Source organism: Ruditapes philippinarum, unplaced genomic scaffold (assembly GCF_026571515.1).
Source record: "Ruditapes philippinarum isolate M1 unplaced genomic scaffold, ASM2657151v2 ctg8516_1_1_1_1, whole genome shotgun sequence".
Lineage (NCBI taxonomy): Eukaryota > Metazoa > Mollusca > Bivalvia > Venerida > Veneridae > Ruditapes > Ruditapes philippinarum.
This window is the reverse complement of record NW_026864534.1, coordinates 1025-27006: the sequence shown is the minus strand read 5'-3', so window position 1 is coordinate 27006 and position 25982 is coordinate 1025. Positions and strand designations below refer to the sequence as shown.

The 25982-nt window shown below is 31.7% G+C and overlaps 3 protein-coding genes across 3 annotated transcripts; all 3 read right to left on the bottom strand.

Annotated features, from left to right (window-relative positions):
• Positions 1-258: 258 nt before the first annotated feature.
• On the bottom strand, positions 259-2236 carry LOC132725990 (uncharacterized; the record flags this gene model as incomplete). Its single annotated transcript, XM_060711219.1, has 4 exons — positions 2054-2236; positions 939-1202; positions 788-824; positions 259-357 (listed from the first exon to the last, which is right to left on the bottom strand). Coding segments are annotated over exons 1-4 (451 nt in total), but the record flags the coding sequence as incomplete, so codon positions are not given.
• An 8768-nt stretch (positions 2237-11004) lies between these two features.
• LOC132725989 (uncharacterized) lies at positions 11005-13337 on the bottom strand. The gene is made up of 4 exons (XM_060711218.1): positions 12563-13337; positions 11541-11804; positions 11389-11425; positions 11005-11093 (listed from the first exon to the last, which is right to left on the bottom strand). The coding sequence occupies exons 1-4, from the start codon at positions 12611-12613 to the stop codon at positions 11005-11007; spliced, it is 441 nt and encodes a 146-aa protein (XP_060567201.1). The 5' UTR covers positions 12614-13337.
• A 7300-nt stretch (positions 13338-20637) lies between these two features.
• LOC132725988 (uncharacterized) lies at positions 20638-25407 on the bottom strand. Its single transcript, XM_060711217.1, has 3 exons — positions 25308-25407; positions 20797-21066; positions 20638-20679 (listed from the first exon to the last, which is right to left on the bottom strand). The coding sequence occupies exons 1-3, from the start codon at positions 25356-25358 to the stop codon at positions 20638-20640; spliced, it is 363 nt and encodes a 120-aa protein (XP_060567200.1). The 5' UTR covers positions 25359-25407.
• Positions 25408-25982: the final 575 nt, after the last annotated feature.

The following is a 25982-nucleotide window of genomic DNA, read 5'->3' as shown; positions in this document are numbered from 1 at the left end:
CTCTTTCGTTAATTATCCATATTTCCAGGAACCCATTTTATTTTATTCAATAAAACGTATAAAGTTTAAATTTACAAAATTTAAACCTTAATTTCAGTTTACTTTAGTGAGTTTTCAGATCACAAGCCAAACATCTTACAATTTTGATAAATATGTTTTAAAATCTGAAAGGATATCATCATATCATTATTGACTATAAATTAATTTTGTGTGTGCGTCATATTATTAACAATAAATCAATAAATGTTCATATATTACCTTGTTGATTAACACCAAAAATACCAATCAGATTTGCTTCCGGCGGTACAGTCTTCTTTTCGGAAAAGTTAAATGCCGTCATATCAAGTGATGGATATTCTACATAAATTATACAACATTAAATATTTAGTTTTCAACATTAAGCAAATTTATTAGTACACCAGCAGTAGTTCGATTTACTTCTCTCCACAAGCGGATAAAATAATGGGCTCATACAATGATTGGAATAAGATTTTACATATTTATTATCAAATAAAATTTTGTTTCATTTTTGAAATAGTTATATCGATAAAGCATCATTGTATAGATGAAGGGGGATATTTTAACGACAGGCAAAATCGCGCAAAAATGTCAATGTTACAATTAAATATTTAAACACAAAATTAACAGTATCACACATATGGTAAAAAATCAATAGATCAAGATCAGTATCAAAATCAGTATATATAGAACAGAAATCATTATTAGATACTGTTTGTATTAAAAAAAAAATAGTGCATGTACTGTAGGTAAGTATAGTATAACTTACCAGGAAAAGCATCTTCATCATACTTGTCGTTAACAATCTGCAAAAAAAATAAGATAAAATGTTTATGGCATATCTAATGCTGTTAAAATGCATAACATTTGAATTAAACAATACTTTATCATGTCCAATAGTAATGATGTTGTTTATGTACCTTGGCGGAAACTTTATTGAGGATAATGCTCATAGATCCACAACATACTCTTGTTTCTTCCGCCTCGTTGACCCTTTCCTTCAGTCCGTCTGGACACTGGTGACTATCATCTTCAACAGATATAAATGTCCGCAACGGGAGGCACATGTTGGATTCCGTTGGAGCATTTATTTCCGACCTTAATTGTCGCCATTGACCGACAAGTAACAACAGTGCTATCAGTTCAACAATAAGTGTAGAAATAAGGACGATCCGTAATGTTTTCTGGAATAAAAATACAGGAATGTATGTTTTAGTATATTGCATAGGTAGGTTTGGAAACCATATTGAATGCTTTTTGGGTTTAGCTTTTGAATTTGGATTCAACACAGCGTTACATTCTGTACTTGTTAATTATGTTATTGATAGATCTATGTATATCTTCATGCAATGAGTAAGGATTTTTCTCTATAAGGAATATGCTGGGCTATTTTAACGGCAGAAAAATGGGACAAAAATGCCAATGTTGCAATGATATAATTAAAAAGAAAATTGACAGTATCACACATATGGTCACTTATCAATAGGTTTATTTCTTAATGACTTGTAGAAAAAGATCAATAGTTAATAATAAGCAACCACCGACAATCACATACAAAGACTTCCAGGACCTAAAATGGAAACAGGGCAAAAAGTTTTTAAAGACACAAAAGATGTCGGTCAAAAGCTATACATAGCTTATGTTTTGTGAAATGTTTTATACATATATACCGACAATAAATAAATTTTGATTTGATTTGATGATTTGACTTGAGGCAGGGAGGTGTTAACGGAATTATAAAAAAATATTAATATACATGCATGTCGAATTTAGACATTGTTTTCAAAAATGATGGGAATTAAGGGAATATATATATTCGAGGTTCAATTAAAAGAATAGACTATTGACATACATTTTTCAACGTTAGATATGACCGAAGAGCAAAATAATCCTCTCTAAGAAGTACATTAAAATTAATGAAATATTCTATTTTGTTAATGTCCGATTATTACAGACCACTATTCGTTAAAATTTGAAAGCATGGTTTAACCGTTTATAACTTAAAAGAAAAAAAAGACATAAAAATGAACTTTACCTGATATGTAAAGTGTGATCGTTCTTTCCGAATTGAATTGTTTGATTCCATTTAAAATCAAGTTCACTTTACGCCATACATTAAATTGGGTGAGAGCTTGAAAAATTCTACACTAAAATCACTAACCTCAAGGTATAAATAGCACCAGCTACGAGACAAAATAGTTTCGTGTAAAAAAACTGGTTAAACACAAGAGCAGAGTCGATAAATAATATTACAAAGTGTTAGCTCAAATTCGCATTCATGTCTACTATCGGTTTAAATTAAATCAATGATGTGTATATAGCCTATGATAAATCGCGTGAAATTGTAAAAAATGCTATGCATGAAAATGTATCTTATGTACAACTATAAAGATAGTACCTGGCACGGGTTCAAGAAAGCGTCGTCCAGGTTAACCTTGGTGGACGGGTAATCTTATTGATCTTTGGTGTAAATTGTCAACTGCAGAAAAGCAGTGGTTGCAATGTTATAATAATGCTGATAGATTTTCTTTTAAAGCTCAATATGTTAGTATCCGTAAACAGTTTGATGCAGAAGTCCAAAGGGCTAAGCACCGTCACTGGTACAACCTTCAGAAGGATATATTAGATGAATGTAATGTTGATCGTTCTAGTTTCTGGAAGTCTGTTGGTAGAATTTGTATAACACAAGCTAACAAGAAAATAACTCCCGATGAAATTGTTCTGCCTGACGGCTCTGTGTCCGCAGATTCTTGTGACGTTTTACTTAAATGGAAAATAGAATTTAGAAATTGGTTTAATAATCCAAATGTATCTTGTGATAACATGTATATTAATTTAAATGGTGATTATGATTCAGTTTTAATAGTGATAGTTCTGTTTTGGAAGTCAAAATTTGTTATTGATGAAAGCAAATTGTATTGATGGAATACCTACTGAAGCCTTAAAGAATGACACTGCTGTTATGTATAGTTACGCTCTGTTTAATGTATGTTTTAAAAGTGGTACTTTTCCAAATATTTGGGGTAAAAGTGTCATTAACCCTATTCCTAAGTCTGCAGGTATGGATCCAAGGAACCCATTAAATAGGGGAATTTCTTTAACTTGTTCTGTTTATAAACTTATTGTGCTATTTTTAATAATAGACTAAGTAACTTGGCTGAAAATTGAGATATCATTGTTGACGAACAGAATGGGTTTATAAAGAAAAGAAGCACTATTGATCATTTATCTGTTTATCTACGCTAACAAATATAATTGATACTAGGAACAAGAACGTGCTTGTTAAACACAAACACCCCCGGCTCAGATTCTTGTCAGTAACAATATTTAAAATAAAGGCTGTATGGGCAAAAGTGTAAAAATTCTATTTTAGCACTGGTGACCTTGACCCAACTGACCCCTAACTCCATCCAAAGGAAGAATATCATGCAACTTATTTTGCTACCAAATATGAAATAAATCTGTCAATATATAAAGGCTGTATGAGCAAAAGTGTAAAAATCTATTTTTAGCACTGTTGACCTTGACCCAACTGACCCCTAACTCTATCCAAAGGAAGAATACCATGTAAGTTATCTTTCTGCCAATTATAATACAAATCTGTCAATAAATAAAGGCTGTATGAGCAAAAGTGTAAAAATCTATTTTTAGCACAGGTGACCGTGACCCAACTGACCCCTACCTCCATCCAAATGAGAATACCTCAATTTTATGTACCTACAAAATATACAAGACATCTGTCGATATAATAAGGTTAATACACCTGTAAAAGTGTAAAAAAAACTATTTTTGACATTGGTGACCTTGACCCAAATGACCCCTTACTAAAGGAAAAGGAAGAGGACCTCCCTTGGTATGACTATTATAAACATGAAAGACATTAACTTAAAAATAAAGGCTGTATGAGCAGAAATTTTTAGATTTATTTTTTTTTACACAAGTGACCTAGAATTGACCTAGAGACGCCTAACGCCACAAAAAAAGGACCGTTAAAGGTATCAACCTACCAAATATGAAAGATATCATTAAATAAATTAAGTAATTAGGTGATTTTTTTTTATAAATCCAACTTGGCGGAATAGGTTAACCATACAAGGCCCTATTTTCAAAGTGATAAAAAGGGAAATTACTGGGAAAATGGATGGCACATTTATATAACTTGGCAATATCATGTACATTGTATTTATAAGTAAGTGTGAAAATTATTAAGCCATTAGTTCAGATAGAACATAAGATATTTCCAACTTGCCGGTTTAGGTTAACCATTATTCATTTTCTAAGTGCTGAAAAGGGCCATAATTTGGTGCAAATGGAAGCCATATTTATGTAACTTGCCCAGATCATATACTTTGTATGGATTAGTAAGTGTGTAAATTATGAAGCCATTGGTAAAGGTAGAACTTAAGAAAAATCCAACTTGCCGTTCTAGGTTAACCTCGTACGGACAGACGGACGGACGGTTCAATTACTATATGCCCGGGGGCATAAAAAAGGCAAAAAGTCTACATTGGCTGCTTTTATTGATTAAAAAGGCATAATTAAGAGATTTACTATGGAAAAAATTGTATGACATAGGTATAAAAGGTAAAATGTTGTGTGCTGTACAATCTTTGAATGATATTGTATATTCATGTGTAAAAATTAACTCCAAACATATTGACCGGTTTACTGTTAAGTTTGGATTACGTCAAGGCTGTATATTGTCTCCATTTTTGTTTAATTTACATATAAATGATCTTACTGTTTACCTGAAACTCTTGATATTAGCGCTATTTATGGATCTGATAAAATATGTATATTACTTTATGCAGAGGAAAAGATGAGAAAGATTTGCAATGTTTATTAAATGTGCTAAATAATTGGTGTAGCACCAACGATATGGTTATAGATAGCAGCAAAGGTCAAATTGTCCAATTTAGACCTTTATCTATATGTAGAACATCGTTAGGTTTTATATGTGGTGTTCACACACTTAATATCATTCATAGATATATGTATTTGGGATTAATATTACTGCAAGAGCACTTAGATTTCAATGATCCGGCAAAGGTTGTAGCTCAAAGTGCAAGCCGGGCACTTGGCTTTAATATTGCTAAATGTAAATCGGCTGGTGGTCTACCCACCTATATGATTCTACGGTTTGGCCAACAATCAGTTATGGTTCTGCTATATGGGATTATCGTTCTTACCCGTGCATTAACGCAGTGCAGTTTTGCGCTTCTTTTTATATACGCCTAACGTCGCGGTTTCGGGTGAAATTGGATGGATACCCCTAGAAATCAGACAGTGGTAATCCATTGCTACTCATTTATCTAGATTGTCTTATATGCTTGATTGTAGAATAAGCAGACGAGTTGCATCTGCAGCAAATAGGTCATGTAAGAACTGTTTTTTGTCTATGTTAATGACATGTTAAAAAAAAGTAATGCGCACCAGTATTGTGATATAAGAATTTCCATTCCAAAAAACATACTTTAGTGAATATTGTTACAACTAAATTGCAAGAAAAAATTGTTTAAAACTGGCTCGAATCTTCAAATAGTGTCACAGGTCCTTCTGGTCGTGGTTGCAATCAGCTGCGTTACATATCGACTGTTTAAAAGAGAATATGTATTGTACACTCATTATGCCTCTATGTCATCGCACTGCATTTAGCAAGTTTCGTTATGGTGACGAGCCTTTACGCATAGAAACAGGGCGTTACGAAGACTTAGATGTATTGGAACGAAAATGCCAGTTCTGTGATAGTATTGTAGACGAAAGCCATGTCATTCTTGGTTGCTTTGTGCACGATGACTTGCGACAATCTTTAATTGATGAAGCTAAAACATAAGATAATGCATTTTAAGAATGTCAAAAAATGAACAATTGATATTTCTCTTCACTTAAACTGAATTGATACGTTATTGTGCCAAAACATGTTTTTATATTCTACAACGTCGTCTTTTATTTCTTTATAAATAATGCCATGATTGTACTTGCTTTAAACATGATAATGTAATTTTACCTAGGTTTAGGTAATCATTGCTAATCAGTTAATGCAAGATCTTATCTTGGATGACAATCGATATTTTAAAATGTTTTAAACGCGCGTAAGGGCTCCGATTTACAGTTCTCAATTTCTTACATCATCTTTTTAGGGCAGTTTTTATTTTTCGATTAGCGATGGCTCATTTTCTGTATATATACTTTGCAATTGTACTATTTGATTCTAGTCTAACTGTAATAGGTCTTGAATATGTTTCTCATTGATATAATGTCTCCTGAAATTCTTAAATAGAATGGTCGTATGCAGATTTTATGTGAATAATTGTATAATATATGTAATTAAATGTATGTATATGAGTGAGACTCGTACAGAAGTCCTATTTTTAATAATAGACCAAGTAACTTGGCTGAAAATTGAGATATCATTGTTGACGAACAGAATGGGTTTATAAAGAAAAGAAGCACTATTGATCACTTATCTATTTATCTACGCTAACAAATATAATTGCTACTAGGAAAAAAAAGGTAAAAGGTCTACATTTGCTGCTTTTATTGATTTTAAAAAGGCATATGATAACATAAATTAGAGATTTACTATGGAAAAAATTGTATGATAAAGGTATAAAAGGTAAAATGTTGTGTGCTGTACAATTTTGTATGATATTGCGGGGCGCGAACATCGTCACGCTCATTAGCGTCCTATAACAAATAAATATTGCAAATTAATCTACTTTTTGCCCCACCCCTACGCTAAATAGCGTGATTTTTCTCCGCGCTCCAGCCATTTTACTTTGTTATTCCTCGACACTTTGCTTTCAGGGGTCGGGTGCAAAAACACGAATGGCACAAAGAAGCTACCATATATGATAGAATATTTCATCCCTATCATACCAATGATCGTTTGAAATATTTTTGTTGCTCAAAAAGTTAATTAACATTTGATGACCTTTCATCTTAGCATAAAAAGAAAACAAATAAAGCGAAGCGGAAATTTTCAGAATCAATAATCTTTTAAAGTCTCCATTGAAGAGATACGAAAAAATTAACGTAAGTTTAAGAAAAGGAACGTTTTGTGAAACACACTTACGATTTACGTAAGTTTAAACGTAATTAAGCGTAAAATTATGAAAATACTTACGAAAAACTGAGTAAATTGTTAGTAAAACGCTGCCCTGGTGAGTAACGACGAGTTATTATTAAGTATAACACTTAGAACCTGACCCGTAGCGTCTAACGTGAAATGGTCGAAAACAGACATTCATCATCAGCATAAGTCGATTGTTACGTTAACGTTACAAGCATTTATTTCCTCTCTACTGATATTTTACTAAAATTAGAGTCTTTTATGATTTGTTTCATAGTTGTGTTTCTGTGTATCGCGATGTAATGATGACGAAAACTCGATATAACACCGAATTTACACCATCGTATCATCGCGACTTCGCAATTTCACCATCGAATCTATTGTGTTTTCACAATCGTACCATCGTGTTTTCACCATTGTGTTGTCGTACTATAGCGTTTTTAGCATCGTACTATCGATAAAAAGTCACAATTGTCTGAACGCTACACTGTACAAAATGAACTTAATTAATTTGTAAATAAAAAAACTCTTAATCATTTATTATATGCCGAAGAATTTAGTATCAGGGACGTGTGTTTTTGATCAGATTCCCATGCATGGGTCACGGCTGCAATAATTGTGAAAGGTCAAGTTAAAGGTACAGCATTTTCCAACTCAGAAGAAATAAATGATGATCACTCTAGTGATTCATGTTAACGAGGGCGATCATTTTTATGCGATACGAGGCACTGCTAATGAAGACTGTAGTGTTAGGAGTGATAAAAGAATAACCGCAACAGCTTTTTCTAGCTGGTTGCTGTTTAAGATAAAACCTTCCATAATACATAGACTTCGATTTTTTAATCATTATCTCTCAAATCCTTTACGTAATATTTAATGTAAAACAAAGCAATGTTAGTTATATAAACACTAAGATACAATATCTGAATTTAAACAACTGTTTCTGATAAAATATGCTGTATTTATTATTTTGTAAAGGGGTTCTTTTGGGAGAAATAAAGCAAATGTATGATTAAAGGCTAAGCATTGCAGACATTTTTTTATATAAGTGTTTCACATGAGTTGTCATATAAAATTTGTTTACACGAGTTTAAGAAATGAGCTTTATAACATTTTCGTAAACGATTTAAGTAAGCAATTTTATTTCACATGTATAAAATGTAACCAATAAACTCTCTCAGCATTTGTGCCACACAAATCATTATTGGATCAAACCTGATCTCATCTCCAATTTGCCAGCCATAAAACTCCATATTTTATCACTTCTGTAGCCCATCATTTTTACTTTCAGAGTCCAATCTTAAGTCATTATTACAAACCCTATCTTATCCATTTGTTTCGTTCCTATTTGCCCAACATATTAACGCTAATGAAAGTTCGCCAAAAATGACAGAAGCATGTTGCATGCCATTTAAAGCAAATGCAAAACTTCTTTCATCATTACCACAATCTTACTTAAGCTTCTACGTGTATTAAACACAGGTTATGTAGTTGTATTTGTTTAATTTAAAACAAACAATTTTAAAAAATCATTATATCAAATTTGATATGGTTACAAAAAAGACACACGAAAATGTACGAAACTTATCGTACAAAATACCCCATAGAATTGTTAACTGTTATTTAATTGAATTCAAATAATGTAATTAATCACGTATAATGTACGAATTACCATAACTTACAAGGGCGTTTGTTTTCATATTGTATTACAAACAGGGATATTTTTGTCTTAGTTTCAGGTATTGATCGAAGCAAAATTGATATCCCTTATGTAACGTTTTTATAGAATGAAAACCGATTTTTTTATCCATTTAGGTCTCACAAAAATAACGTTATTACTTGTTTTGAGTCTTGTAAAATTTCAAATGACTGTACTATATAAGTATCAGGTATTAAAAATCAAAATCAAATCAAATACGTATTTGTTTTGCGTGGCATCTAATAAAATTAACAAACATGAATAAATTTGTTGCGTCAGAGTATATATCAATCCGATATTTTCGGCCAATTTCCGTCAAACTTCGGATATTAATGATAGCTGCGGTGTTCGGATTGGGTGTATATTACGAGCTTAAGATACCGTAAATACTGACGCAGTTGTCAGCAACATATCAAATTAAGGGGACTGGCTAAGTCCACAAAATTTCTAGTTTTTTCGGTGCCTTGTTTACAATATTCACGGTGAGGTTTGGAGCAGATGGTCTACGGGAGAGAGAAGATGTCGAGTTTCTTCCAAATTTCACTCGTTTTAATTATATCCACAAAAAGTGTAAAAGAGTTATTTATTCTCATTTGTTATTTTAAAATATGCATCCATGGTAGCATCTTTTTCCGTTTTACTGTAAGTGACACAGTACAATGCCAAACAAATCTTTTAATAAATAAAACAGTTTGTTAGATATGTTTTAATGAGAGACATCTAAATAAGTGACACATGTAAGCACTTATGTTATTCATTCACACCATTTTATTTCAAAACAGAAATTAACAAAATATATGACCCTGGTTATATAAGTATGAATTTCACAAAGCATGATATTGCATATTTTCACACAAAATGGTTTTTATGTAAAATATCTGCATAAAATGCATTAAAATATGAGATCAAATTTTACTAAATGTTCGCTGCTACATAACTAGACAAATGTCTGCAAAGAATCCATTTCGGCAATGTATAATAATTATGAGAGTAGTTTTTTTTAATTTATTAAACTAGCAACATTTTTTATATTTTGTGATTTTATTTGATAGTCCGTGCTTTAATTCCATTGTTTGCATGTGTGTCCCTATCCTGTTTGCCCGCTAGTGGCAAATAACATCCATAGAGGACAGGCATAAAATTCCTATAAACGTAACTTAACTTATTTTGTCCTATACGTATAGTAAAGTAGATAGAAGTTTAATAAGTTCCTCATAACTGGAATATTAGAATAAAAACACTGGAAAAATTACGACAGATAAATTATAAATATAAATTGTGGTCATCTTTTCTTTGACATCTTTGTTATCAATGGAAATAGTGTTGTGTCCATCACACACTATAAAATGCTTAAAATAATTTATCTTTAGACTCGGGAACAAGACTACCTGGGTGAGAGGTTGATACATATATCTGGTTTCTCCGGTCTCAAGTTTGAAAACAGCACCGAATAAAACTTGTACATTCAAAAACTGCCTTTGAAGCCAACTTTACAAAATGCCTTTTTCTCCTTTCTAACAGAACTTGCTCTTTCCTATCTTCTGATATTCTGTAAATTGAAATGTTTAGCATTTGCGCCCGAAACTCCTGCTGTGCCATTTTATGGAGTAGGTTTTGACTTGAGTTGTGATGAAAATGTAGAAATACCCACTCGTTTCTATGTGTATTGTACCATCTTCTGTAACATATCTTAGCCTAGGACAAGAAAACGATTGGGAAGGTACTATTCCAAACAGCATCGAAGAAAGCGTTCATTTGATCTACAAAATAAATGACGTATTAGAATCGGTGGAATATGCGCAGTCATCTATTTTCAATGTTAAAGAGTTTTTGATTAGGATTCAGGCGTGACATGACTGCAAACAATCTTTAAATATGATTTTTTCATGTTTGAAGCGCCCAAAAATGACTTTTTTCATTCAATAGCCACTTTCGTTTAACTTATCCCCTTATTTCAAGGGAACCATTTTATTTAATTCAATAATAAATGAAAATTTCAAAATCTACAAAAATTAATTTTTAGTTTACTTTAGTAAGTTTTTCAGATTAATCCAAGGCCAAACATCTTACAATTTTTTGATAATTTTAAAAAAATATGTCTTTAAACTGAAAGGATATTTTCATATCATTTTGACTATAAAATCAATTTTGCGTTGTGCCCTCACATATTAACAATAAATCAATAATTTTCCATAGGATTACCCCTTGTTGAATTTCACCCATAATACCCAACAAGATTTGCTTCCAGCGGTACAGTCTTCTTTTCGGAACAGTTAAATGCCGTCATATCAAGTGATGTATATTCTACATAAATAATACAACATTAAATATTTAGTTTTCTACATTAAGCAAATTAATTAGTACACTAGCGGTAGTTCGGTTTACTTCTCTCCACAAAGGGGATAAAAACATGGGCTCATACAATGATTGGAATGCGATTTTACATATATATAGTATCAAATAAAATTTTGTTTCATGTTTGAAATAATTGAAAGGCATTTAACTTAGTTGAATAAAAGAAATCATTATTAGATACTGTTTGTATCAAACATATTGGTGTATGTACTGTAGGTAAGTAGATAAGTATACTATAACTTACCGGGAAAAGCATTGTCATTATACTTGTCTTTAACAATCTGTGAATAAAAATAAAATACAAAGTCTATGGCATATCTAATGTTGTTAAAATGCATTTCATTTGAATTAAAGAATAATTTATCATGTAAGATAGTTATGATATTGTTTATGTACCTTGGCGGAAACTTTATTGAGGACAATGCTCATAGATCCACAACATAATTTTGTTTCTTTTGTTTCGTTGGCCTTCTCCTTAAGTCCATCTGGACACTGGTGTCTATCATCTTCAACAGTTATAAGTGTCCGCAACGGGAGGCACACGATGGATTCCTTTGGAGCTATTATATCCGACCTTAATTGTCGCCAGTGACCGGCAAGTAACCACAGGGATATCAGTTCAGCAACAGTCGTAGAAATAAGGACAATCAGTAATGTTTTCTGGAATGAAAATAGAGGGATGTATGTTTGATATGTTGCATAGGTAGGCTTGATCGCAACCACTTTGTATGCTTTTTGAGTGTAGGTTTAGTTTTAACTTTGATTTAACAAATCGTTACATTCTGCTCTTGTAAGATATGTTATTGATATATCTATGTATACCTTCATGCAATGGGTAAGGAATTTTTCTCTATAAGAAAATCAATATGCTTAATGCTGGGCTATTTTTACGGCAGAAAAATGGGACAAAAAATGCCAATGTTACAATGATATAATTAAAAACAAAATTGACAGTATCACACATATGGTCAATTATCAATAGGTTTATTTCTTAATGACTTGTAGAAAATGGTCAACCACATATAAACTCTTGAAAGATTGCCAGGACCTAAAATGGAAACAGGGCAAAAAGTTTTTAAAGACACAAAAGATGAGGCAGGGAGGTGTTAACGGATTTATAAAAAAATATTAGTATACATGCATGTCGAACTTTGACATTGTTTTCAAAAATGATGGGAATTAAGGGAATATATGAATTCGAGGTATTTCTCAATTAAAAGAATAGACTATTGACATACATTTTGCAACGTTAGATATGACCGAAGAGCAAAATAATCCTCTCTAGGAAGTACATTTAAATTAATGAAATATTCTATGTTTTAATGTCCGATTATTACAGACCACTATTCGTTAAAATTTGAAAGCACGGTTAAACAGTTTAAGACTTAAAAGAAAAAAGACACAAAAATGAACTTTACCTGATATGCAAAGTGTGATCGTTCTTTCCTAATTGAATTGTTTGATTGCATTTAAAATCAAAATTCTGGAAACAAAGTGATCCCAAGTTCACTTTCCGCCATACATTAAATTGAGTGAGAGCTAGAAAAATTCTACACTAAAAACCTCAAGGTATCTAAAAATAGCACCAGCTACGAGCAAAAAATACTTTCGTGTAAAAAACTGGAGAGTCGATATATAATATTACAAAGTGTTAGCTCAAATTCGCATTCATGTTTACTTTCGGTCTAAATCAATGTTGACAATCAATGACGTGTATATAGCCTATGGTAAATAGCGTGAACATTTTAAAAATGCTATGTTTGAAAATGTACCTTATACATCTATAAAGATAGGACCTGGTACGCGTTCGAGAAAGCGTTGTCAAGGTAAACCTTGGTGGACGGATAATCTTACTGATCTTTGGTGTAAATTGTCAATTGCAGAAAAGCAGTTGCAATGTTATAATAGAGCTGATAGAGTTTTTTTTTAAGCTCAGTGTGTTAGTATCCGTAAACAGTTTGATGCAGAAGTCCAAAGGGCTAAGCGCCGTCACTAGTTCAACCTTCAGAAGGATACATTAGATTAATGAAATGTCGATCGTTCTAGTTTCTGGAAGTCTGTTGGTGGAATTGATATAACATAAGCTAACAAGAAAATCATTCCTGGCTGTGTCCGCGGATCCTAGTGACGTTTTTTTTACTTAAATGGAAAATAGAATTTAGCAATTTGTTTAATAATCCAAATGTATCTTGTGATAACATGTATTATTTTGTAAATGGTGATTATGATTCTGTTTTAATAGTCACTGTGATAGTTCTGTTTTGGAAGTAAAAATAGTTATTGATGAAGGTAAACTTGGTAAAGCAAATTGTAAAGTGAAACCTTAAAGAATAACACCGCTGTTATGTATATGTACGCTGTGTTTAATGTATGTTTTAAAAGTGATACCATTCCAAATATTTTAGGTAAAAGCATCATTAAACCTATTCCTATGCCCGCAAGTATGGATCCAAGGAACCCATTATCATATAGGGGAATTTCTTTAACTTGTTCTTTTTATAAACTTCATTGTGCAATTTTTAATAATAGACTTAGTAACTGGGCTGAAAATTGAGATATCATTGTTGACGAACAGAATGGGTTTATAAAGAAAAGAAGCACTATTGATCATTTATCTATTTATCTACGCTAACAAATATAATTGCTACTAGGAAAAAAAGGTAAAAGGTCTACATTTGCTGCTTTAATTGATTTTAAAAGGCATATGATAACATAAATTAGAGATTTGCTATGGAAAAAATTGTATGATAAAGGTATAAAAGGTAAAATGTTGTGTGCTGTACAATCTTTGTATGATATTGCGATGCGCGAACATCATCACGCTCTAGGCGTCCTATAACAAATCAATATTGCAATTTAATCTACTTTTTGCCCCACCCCTACGCTAAATAGCGTGATTTTTCTCCGCGCTCCAGCCATTTTACTTTGTTATTTCTCGATACTTCGCTTTCAGGGGTCGGGGGCAAAAACACGAATGGCACAAAGAAGCTACCATATATAATAGAATATTTTATCCCTATCATACCAATGATCGTTTGAAATATTTTTGTTGCTAAAAAAGTTAATTTAAATTTGATGACCTTTCATCTTAGCATAAAAAAGAAAACAAATAAAGCGAAGCGGAAATGTTCAGAATCAATTATCTTTTAAAGTCTCCATTGAAGAGATACGAAAACTTTAACGTAAGTTTAAGAAAAGGAACGTTTTGTGAAACACACTTACGATTTATGTAAGTTTAAACGTAAGCGTAAAATTATGAAAATACTTACGAAAAACTTAGTAAACTGCTAGTAAAACGGGTCCCTAGTGAGAAACGACGAGTTATTATTAAGCATAACGGATAGAACCTGACCCGTAGCCTCTAACGTGAAATAGTCGAAAACAAACATTCATCATCAGCATAAGTCGATTGTTACGTTAACGTTACAAGCATTTATTTCCTCTCTACTGATATTTGACTAATATTACTAAGGTCTTTTATAATTTGTTTCATAGTTGTGTTATTGTGTGTCGCGATGTTACAATTGTGATTTTTTATCGCTGGTAAGATGTTGAAAACGTTATGGTACGACAACACGATGATAAAAACACGATGGTACGATGCTGAAAACACGAAGAAACAATTATGAAAACACGATAGACTCGATGGTGAAATCGCGATGGTACGATGTTGAAACGCGATGGTATATCGAGTTTTCATCATTGTGACACCGTACAAAATTCATTTAATCCATATTTTTTAAACAAAACAAATCTTAACCGAGGAATGATTATATGCCGACCGAGGAATGCATATGTTTTTTCTTCCAATTAGCGAAAATCTAACATAAAATTAGAGGTTAATTTTATAATATATATCTTTTTTTCAGACTTTAAATATATATATAAAGGTTCAATCTCTGTTAACTTTATGTCACTTAATGAGAAGTCATGACGGAAATTTTATGCCAAAGCAGCCAAATATAAATAAAGTAAGTAAAACATACGTGTTGTGTTTATGTTGAAAAAGCAATACTCTCAAGCTGCATAACAATTGCAAATTTTAAATGTATGACCTCCCTTGGTATATTTATGAATTTCCTTGAATAGGTTATTTAATGACGCATAAAACGGTACAATAATAAACTAGAGTCATGATCAAAGATAGAAATATATACGGCTCATTGTGAAAGAATTTTGTAGTTGCGCGAATACAACAAAAGTATGAATCATAGTATTGTACTTTGAAATTTACTAACGTTTGAAAATAAATGCACCGGGTTATATTACACGCAAATCCATTTTGCCGTGGAAAAGCGGTGCCATTGACTTGGATTTTCAAATATGCCGGAGGGCGGCATATTAAAACCATACTGTCCATCCGTCTTTCTGTGCGTCCACACTCACAAAACATTCGTGTCTGGACCGTAACTTTGTCATGCATTGAATGATTTTTAAATAATCTAGCATATATATATATATATATATATATATTAATATATATATATATATATATATATATATATATATATATATATATATATATATATATATATATATAATCTACCATATAAAGAACATGTAGCCTTGAAGACCCATGTAAATACCTCCAAGGTCAAGGTCACACTTATAGTTTAAAAGTACTCATTTTCACAAGGAGAGTTGAAGGTACACATTCGTTTCTGGACTGTTACTTTGTCATTTATTGAAGGATTTTAAAATGATCGACCACTGTTCCATAATAATATTTTCCAACATTTTTAAAAAAGCAAATTTCAGGTTCATCGTGAAATTCTACACATAGTATTTAAACGGTTATAACGTAAACCAAAAAAGAAATGCTAAAATGAAAGGTCATCAAATGTAAACAATTGACGTCTCGAGTTAAGAAATAATAAATTGATATTATTTTAAATAATTACAATGAATATTTTTGAAAATCTTAAATGTCAAACCTTAGTGGAGTCCATTTAATTAAGTTACAAAAATGTAATATAGAACCGATTAGAGGCAATATTAAACGTTTATGAAAAAACCCTGACAACTTCACAAATGTTCTCTAGTTCACATTTAGTCGGTTTGTATTCTGTTTCAGTTCAGTCGTCAGAAAACGTTGCATTGTATGTATAACAAAGTGGCAGTCGTTGCTATGGAAAACATGAAACGTTTGTCTTTGATGTTCAGGTATTTACTCTTAAAATCAATATCTGTACACACTCAGCTTTCAAATTGTTGTATGTTTACTTAATAAAATGGGGGGGGGGGTCTTTTTATATTTCCAGATATCTTAAGATAACTTAAAGACTAAGTAGACCTTTTATGAATTAGATTTGCTCAAAAATTTTGTCTCTTTAATTTTTAATTCTTCGTGGTTATATCTTTAATTTAAAAAAAGAACAACCAAAAAACAATGCGGGTATATAAACACAGGAAACATTAAATAAATTTCAAGTTGACATTATGCCCCATCTGAAGGTCTTATATAGTGTGAACAAGTGAACAGTTAAAAAGGTCCAAAATTTAAATTTTTCATTTTTACCATAATTCCTTTTAGTTAAATAAATTTGTCTTGCCATAAACAAATAAAAAACCCTGGGATTTCAAACGGACAATTCTGTAAATATCATTTAGATCTTACTGTAACGCTTCAATTTATAAAAAAGAGTTGGACAGTCTTTTTATAATTTAGGCAGATTTTAAAAAATTTTATCCTAAAACATTTTTTCCAATATTAAAACTATTTGGTCAAACACAATTTAAAAACCAGGCAATCCTTTTGAAATATATTAGCACATTCAGCTCAACTTGACAATGAAAAATGAGCATAATGTCACTTTAAACAACAGTTTCTTTTCTTTTTAGTTACACCAGTACAAACAAATATGGTCTCACATGAGTTGTCATGTCATATAAAATTTGATTACACGAGTTAAAGAAACATTAAGATATAACATAGACATCTGTCGTGCTTTATACATTTTTGTAAACGAGTTTTCGATAAGCAATTTAATTTCACACCCTATCAAAATGTAATAAACCCTTAAAGCGTTTTTCCTGTGCCATATAATTTTCAAAGCATAAATGTGTTTATCGTAATCCTACATGATCTCATCTCATTTTTCCCGTCAAAAAAATTCCATATTATATCACTACTGTACTCCATCGTTTTCACTTTCAGAGTACAAACTTAAATCATTATTGGAAACCATATCTTATCCATTTGTTTCGTTCCAATTTAACCCAGATAGTTAAAAGCTAATGGAAGTTCGCCAAAAATGATAGAAGTTTGTTTCATTCCCCTTTAAAGCATATACAAAAACATAGCGTAAATTTCTTTTTTTTCTTTTTTCCCCATCATTAATTTTTTACCCATGTAACTAAAGTTTCGACGTTCCCATTAAACACGGGTAATTGTGGTTTTTACTTGTTTAAACAAACAATTTAAAATTCATCATATCCAATCTGATATGGTTACACAAAAGGAACTGTTAAATGCTACGTAAATGTACGATTACATATCGTACCAAAATTTACCGTAAGATTTTAACTGTTATTTGATGAATTCAAATAACGTGATTAATCACGTTATAAACGAATTTCCACCCCCAGAAACGGTTGGGTTACATATAAAGGAGTTTCATTTCATTTGGATTACAAACAGGAAAAAATTCTTTCTTAGTTTCAGGTAATGATCTTAGCAAATGATATCTTCACGTTTTATAAAAATGAAACGGATCCTTTTATCTATTTACGTCTCACAAAAAAACCCTTATTACTTTTTAGAGCCCCTTGTAAAATATGATAAAAACAAGATCGACAAGGAAAGGCGGCGTTCAATGAACGCTGTAAAGTTCAAATAACTGCACCCTAAAAGTATTACGTATAACTATTAAAAAAAAAACATTTTTGTGCCTTTTGATAAACAGAAAATGTCGAACGGCATATATGCCCCCTCCCTTGCTAGCATCTTCCTTTACCATTTTAACATTAAATGTTATTGTGACCTCTATCTTTGACCTAGTGACCTCAAAATCAATATGGGTCATCAACTAGTGATTGTCAATTTTATACGGAACAAAAACTAGATAACAAGTAGTTTAGAAGATAATGCAGTGGAATCCATTCTGTACCTAAGGTCATGTGACCTTGTTCCTTTGACCCCTAAATACCCTAAATCGAAAGGGGTCATCTACTAGTTTATAGCCAGCCAAAAAGTGAAAAGACTAAGTGATAAAATAGTTTTCAAGATAATGAGCTGAAACCATTCTGGCATTCAATACCCATTGTGACCTTGACATTTGAACCCCAAAATCTATAGGGTCATTCTACTACATTAATCACTTATCAATTTTATGAAATATGGAAACTGTATTATAAATATTTTATTTTTAAGATAATCAGCGGAAACCATTTGGTCTACCGACGGAAAGACCAACCGACCAACATTAACAAAACAATATACCCCCTATTCTTCGAATGGGGGCATAATAAAACCGTTCGTTAGATATGTTTTAATGAGAAGCTTCTAAAAAAAGGTATGAATTTCACAAAGCATATTATAACATATGTTCACACAAAATGATTTTTATATACAATATCTGCATTAAAATATGAGATCATTTTTGACTAAATGTTTGCCGCTACATAACAATTCAAAAGACCGATGTCTTCGGCAATGTTTTATAATTATGAGAGTAGTTATTAATTAAATTAGCAACATTTTTTTATTTATGATTTCAGGTATAAGCTTGTTTAAAGTGATTCCTTTGTTTTCATGTTTGTCCCTTCCTTTCCTTGTTGTCCGTTGGTGCCAAACTATAGTCAGCAGGATGCGTTCCTCTGAACGTTACTTTCCTTATTTCGTCATATAGCTTTAAGAAGATAAAAATTCAGAAAGTTCCTCATAACTGAATATGGAAATAAACACAATTGAAATATAACGCCAAATAACATAAATGCGCTCATCTTTTCTTTGGCATATTTTTATTGAGATGTGTGTGTACATTACACACTATAAATGCTAAAGTAATTATCTTTAGACCCTGGAACAAGACTACCTGGGTGATAGGTGGTTACATAAAGCTGGTCTCCGGTCTCAACTTTGAAAACAGCACCGATAAAACTTGTACATTTAAAACTGCCTGACGCAACTTTACAAAATGATTTTTCTCCTTCTAACAGAACTTGCTCTTTTCTATCTTCTGATATTCTGTAAATGAAATGTTTAAAATTGGCGCCCGAAACACCTGCTGTGCCATTTTTAATATAATGTTTTGACTTGAGTTGTGATGAAATGTAGAAATACCCACTCGTTTCGATGTTTAGTGTTCCCCACGTCTGTCAGATATCTTAGCATAGGACAAGAAAAAACGATGGATAGGTGCTATTCCAAAAAAACAATCTCGAACAATCGTTTCGTTTGATCTAAAAAAATAAATGATAAAATAAACTTTTACAAAATAAGGGGAATAATGCGTTCATTCTGTTTCAATTGTTAGAGTTCAATTTGTTATCAGGCGAGACATGACTGCGAACAATCTTTAAAAAATGATTTGCCATGATTGAGCGCAAAAAATACTTTTTCATTTTCATAGCACTTTTCGTTAATTATCCATATTTCCAGGAACCCATTTTATTTTATTCAATAAAAAATGATTTTATTTTAAATTTAAAAAAATTTAAACCTTAATTTTAGTTTACTTTAGTGAGTTTTCAGATCACAAGCCAAAACATCTTACAATTTTGATAAATATGTTTTAAAATCTGAAAAGGATATTATCATATCATTATTGACTATAAATTAATTTTGTGTGTGCCTCATATTATTAACAATAAATCATAAATGTTCATAGATTACCTTTGTTGATTAAACACCCAAAATACCAATCAGATTGGCTTCCGGCGGTAACAGTCTTCTTTTCGGAACAGTTTAATGCCGTCATATCAAAGTTGATGGATATTCTACATAAATTATTCAACATTAAAAATTTAGTTTTCTACATTAGCAAATTACTTAGTACCACCAGCGGTAGTTCGATTTTACTTCTCTCCACAAGGGGGATAAAATAATGGGCTCATACAATTGATTGGAATAGATTTACATAATTATTTATTATCAAATAAAATTTTGTTTCTTTTTTTAAAATAGTTATATATATATAAAGCATCATTGTATAGATGAAGGGGGATATTTAACGACACAGGCAAAAATCGCATAAAAATGCCAATGTTACAACGACATATTTAAAAACAAAATTAACAGTATCACACATATGGTAAAAATCAATAGATCAAGATCAGTATCAAAATCAGTATATATAAAAAAGAAATCAATATTAGATACTGTTTGTATCAAACAAATTAGTGCATGTACTGTAGGTAAGTATCACACATATGGTAAAAATCAATAGATCAAGATCAGTATCAAAATCAGTATATATAAAAAAGAAATCAATATTAGATACTGTTTGTATCAAACAAATTAGTGCATGTACTGTAGGTAAGTATAGTATAACTAACCAGGAAAAGCATCTTCATCATACTTGTCGTTAACAATCTGCAAAAAAAAAAATAAGATAAAAAGTTTATGGCATATCTAATGCTGTTAAAATACATAACATTTGAATTAAACTATACTTTATCATGTCCAATAGAAATGATGTTGTTTATGTACCTTGGCGGAAACTTTATTGAGGATAATGCTCATAGCTCCACAACATAATTTTGTTTCTTCTGTTTCGTTGACCTTTTCCTTAAATCCGTCTGGACACTGATGACTTTCTTTTTCACCAGATTCTATGATAAGTTTCCGCAACGGGTGGCACATGATGGATTTCTTTGGAGCCATTTTATCCGACCTTAATTGTCGCCAGTGACCGGCCAATGCCAACAAGGTTATCAGTTCAACAACAGTTGCGGATATAAGGACAATCAGTAATGTTTTCTGGAATGAAAATACAGGGATGTATGTTTTAGTATATTGCATAGTAAGCTTGGTCGAAACCACTGTGTATGCTTTTTGAGTGTAGATTTTGAACTTTGATTTCACATAGCGTTACTGCACTACTTAATTGTGTTATTGGCAGAATTATTCCCTATTTTAAAAGAAAATAAATATTTTGCTTCATAAGTAACGGCTGAACATAATCAATAGTACATCAGTAATGAATGAGTGTATCAACGTGCAAAAAAGTCCAAACATTGATTGAAGAGGACGAGGTCAAGGTGCACGTGTTAAAGTAAACAATGTAACATGGAATATAGGTGGCATACGTAAATTTACAGAAAATCTATCATTTATAAACTACATTCAGTCGTTTAATATCATTGGAAGAGTTGAATCATGGAGTGATTATAGTTGGGAGTACGATAATTTACTTGACCGATACACGTGTTTTGATCATGTACGGAAAAATGTAATAACGCGTTTCGTGATCGTGGTGGTGTACTTGTTTTTGTTAAATTTGTATTAATATCGAACAGTTTAATATGTAGAATAATTATGTGTAAATTTTATTGATTGTGTACTTCATTTATGAAAAGTTCAATGTTTTATAATATGCAAGATTTACGATAGTTTATGTACGTGGGTCGAACAATATAAAAAAGGACGAGGCTCGAGCAGGTATTAGGGCAGGACATTTTTCAATAGATGATATATTTACTTTGTAAATTTAAGTATAAAAATATCTTATCGAACCGGGTGGTATATTTTAAGTTCTTTATGTTGAGTTTCAAAAGGCTTTTAATTGTATATTACATCACAAATTGTTTATTATATAATTGTTTACATATGGTCGGGGTGAGGGTAAATATCTTACGCCTACTGATATTTGTGTATTCGAAGCTGACAAAGTAACTTAGTAAAATCTTTCATTTCATTTCATTTCTTTATATTCATGATTTATCTCGCTTCCTACGAACAAGGGGTCATCGAAGCATTTTCATCACGTATCAAATTCATGATATAATTTGTATTCTTTTGCAGATGACGTTGCAAATTGCGCCCAAAACAGCAATCGAAGTGCAATTAAAATTAAATGCCATTGCAGAATTGGATACGTGATCTGATACAGCATATGTTTATATCGCACATAATAAATTGTTCTAGAATAAAATGTCATTATTTATCATTGAAACACTTTTATTATTTTTTTGTGTTATAAATATTTTAAATACATTGAAAAATGTGCCCTCGGTAGACCTATTCAATTTAATAAATACAAACGTTCGTTACATATATTTAATGAGATGCATGTAAATGAAAAAGAAAAAAATATCGCTATGATGTTATTGATCCACGTCAGAACAACTTCTTCTGAAGAACTCTTTTTTCCTGCTCTTCTACAAAATTACTATTTTCACATGCAGAAAGTTGTTTATTTTTATTTTAGAACCAAAACTAGCAATCAAAATTAACATAGGGATATAAGTATGAATTTTACAAAGCATATTGTCACATAATTACGCACACAAATATATAATTACACACACAAAAAATGTGTATGAGAATAGTTATTACCTAAACTAGCAACATTATTTTATTTGCGATTTCAGGTCTAGCCCTGTTGAAAGTGATTCCTTTGTTTTCGTGTGTGTCCCTATCTTTGTTGCCCGTAAGTGACAAATAACATCCATAGTAGTCAGGGTGTATTCCTCTAAAAACAAAATTCTTTAAACTCCCCCTATAGTTTTAATTTTACCTTTTCCCTCATATAAGCGTGTTTCGACGTCTTTTTGTCCCCCCCCCTTTTGAGGCCTCAAACAGTGAAAAAATGCCCTATTTAAATGGCCATTTTTACCAATAAGCTCATGGGGTAAAAGGTTAATTAAAAAAATAAAAAATGTCAAAAAAACAACAATTTTTCACCAAAATTCAGTGTTAGGGCACGTGTTAACATGGAAAATCTAGTTTATGGGTAGTTCCAAGGTTTTTCATCATATTTTGTTCACCTTTTCCCTCATATTAGCGTGTTTCGACGGCTTTTTGCTCCCCCCCTTTTTTTTTTTGAGGCCTCAAACAGTGACAAAATGCCCTATTTAGGCCCTAAACACTGGTTTTCGTTTGAGAAATGTTGTTAAAAAGTGACCACTTTTTCGGCGCCGTCCCCCATCCAAATGTTAAATCAGCGGGTTGCCAGAAGGGTGATGTGCCCCCTTATGTTTGGGGGTTTGAAGGGGGGCGGATTCCCCCTCATCGCCAAGAAAATTTTGGACATGTGACAGGCTAAAAATGGCCTCAGGTCGATCTTAGGGTAACTAGTAACTGACGCAGAAAAGCCTTTTACTCTATCTCAATTTATTGAGAAGTTGCAGCACTTTGAAATCAGTTTTGATGGAAAAAAAAAACAATGCAAAATAGTGATTTTTGGCAATTTTGAGACGTCCCCCGTTGCCATGGTAACAGGAAATTTACGATTGAGTATGCTGTTATAGACGCTATGGTGTGGTCAACATTTGTGCCAAGTTTCATCAGTATTGAAGCATTTTTCATAGTTTCATAGCAGTTTGAACTTGTTACAGGAGGCTTTTGAATGAAAACGGCCATTTTTCGCAATATGCTCATGGGGTAAAAGATTAATATGTATGACTATATAATTTAAGAAATGGCTGGAAATACTGAAGCAAACAACATCAATGTCAATCTTTTCTTTGACATTTTTCTTATCAATATTTTCATGTCATAAGTTTGGAAATTCCAAATTTATAAGAAAATATCAAATAAGCTCCCTAACTATCGGCTAAACATATACAATAGTAAATCAGTAATGAATGAGCATATCAAGGTGCAAAAATGCCAAATATTATAATTTGTTATTAATTTATTTTTAACTACAGGCATTATATGATAACAAAACAAATCCGTATCCGTGTTCAAAATACAATTACGGGTTACATTCTGAACTCGAGAGGGCATTCTTGAAATATTCTTTTACAATTCAATGATTATCTAATGAGATCAATATCATTTGCTTTAATGTCAATCCAAAGTATGGAATATAATATTATTTTCCTCCATTTACTCAACGAAAGCCGAATTTTCACAAAGTTATGTCAATATTGGAAACATAACGGGGGTTAAAAATGAAACTTGCAGATAAAAAAATATTTGATAATTCATACTGCAATATGAAATGTAGTTAATAAAATTTATTATCTTTTGATAAATTGTTAAACTGCGAGTTTATCTAAGGAAGTTTCTCTATACACTTTCTAAATGTATTCAACATGATTTTATTAACCAATATTTGAGGTACTTCTGTATGTGTTCAAAAGCCATATTCCTGGATATTGTAAAGAGGGTTTCAACGTAAGATAAATGGTAAAAAGTAGATGATCATGGTGAATCATTGTTGAAATGCACGGGAAGATTTTAACAGCAGAAAAAATGACTCAAAATTGCATAGGTTACAATGACATAGTGAGTTAAAAACGACTTGACGGTATCACACATATGGTAAATAATCAAAACTTTTTTTCCTTAAAGACTTGAAAATCAAGATACGCAACCGACAACAGACACATATAACCGACTGACAGTGTATGACGTCGAATAGAAACAGGGACAATATGGGAGTTTATTTAAGAAATAATATCGTTTTCAGCGGTGTATAATCTGCTATTTAACATTTGAGTTTGATGTTTATGTAGGAATTGACTACGAAGGCCGTAGGCGGTTATTATTTTGCATCGAAACGAAAGGACCGGTGTTAAATAACCGCTGAAACTGATATTATTTCGGTATAAGAGAGATCATTCAAACGGAAATCGTTACCGCTGTTGATTCTCGTATAACGCTGTTCTAGTTTCCACCTTATTGTTGCTAATACATATCTACAAAAGTGTTTCACCTTATCATTCAAGCATTTTTTTTTTAAGTTTTAGATATTTTAAACCTTTCAGACTGGATTATATCATGTTTACATCAGTGCTTGATTAATCATCCTTCACCCCCCCCCCCCCATGTCAGTTTATATTGCTGTTATTCTGGTGAGTTGTATACTTAAGATGACGTCATGTGCACAGAAAATATTAAATGAACGGAAAATATGAACAAAACGCGTGTTATTATTGTTGCGTTAAAAGCGTGGTAAACTATCTTACCGCATAGAGAAAAAAATAACAGCCCAGTGAAACAACATAATCTATTGTTATGTAAGCATTTAAAACTTAAAAAAAGTTTACCTGAAATGTGAATTGTGATTTTTCTTCCCTAATTGATTTGTTCGATTCCATTATAACAGTAAACTAATCACACTATACAGGCAAAACATGCTACTGGATATGAAACGGTATGAAGAAACATATTATGATTCTGATCTATAAATAAACTAGTACTAAACTAGGAAGTTCATTCATGGCTATATTTGGCTGATTTGATGATAATTAATGTATTGTAACATGACCAGGATTGACTGAAAAGTGCAGGCAAAATCGTAAGATTCAATTAGACATGAGGTGACTGGACGAAATGGAATGTTTTTAAGTATGAAACTAATTTAGAAACAAACACTATATTGTTTTCTAAAGAAAATGTAATATTTAATCTATTTCAATATTTTGCTATCCCTATATAACAAGCCCATGTGTTATGCATTTCATGTCGTACTGTCGCTCTGCAGGGCGCCAGGCGTATACACGAAAACTGATGACTTTGTCGTACTTTCACTCCGAGAGGCGTCAGTCTTCGGATAAAGACCACTATAGTATGAATGCACAAAAGGGATAAGGTATTTCGGTCTAAAACAAACATTAAAACAAATAGTATTCTAAATTCTTGCATTTGTTGACTTAGTTTATTCCATTTTATCGTGATTTATTACGATAAAATGGAATAAACTTAGTGAAACAAATGAGTTA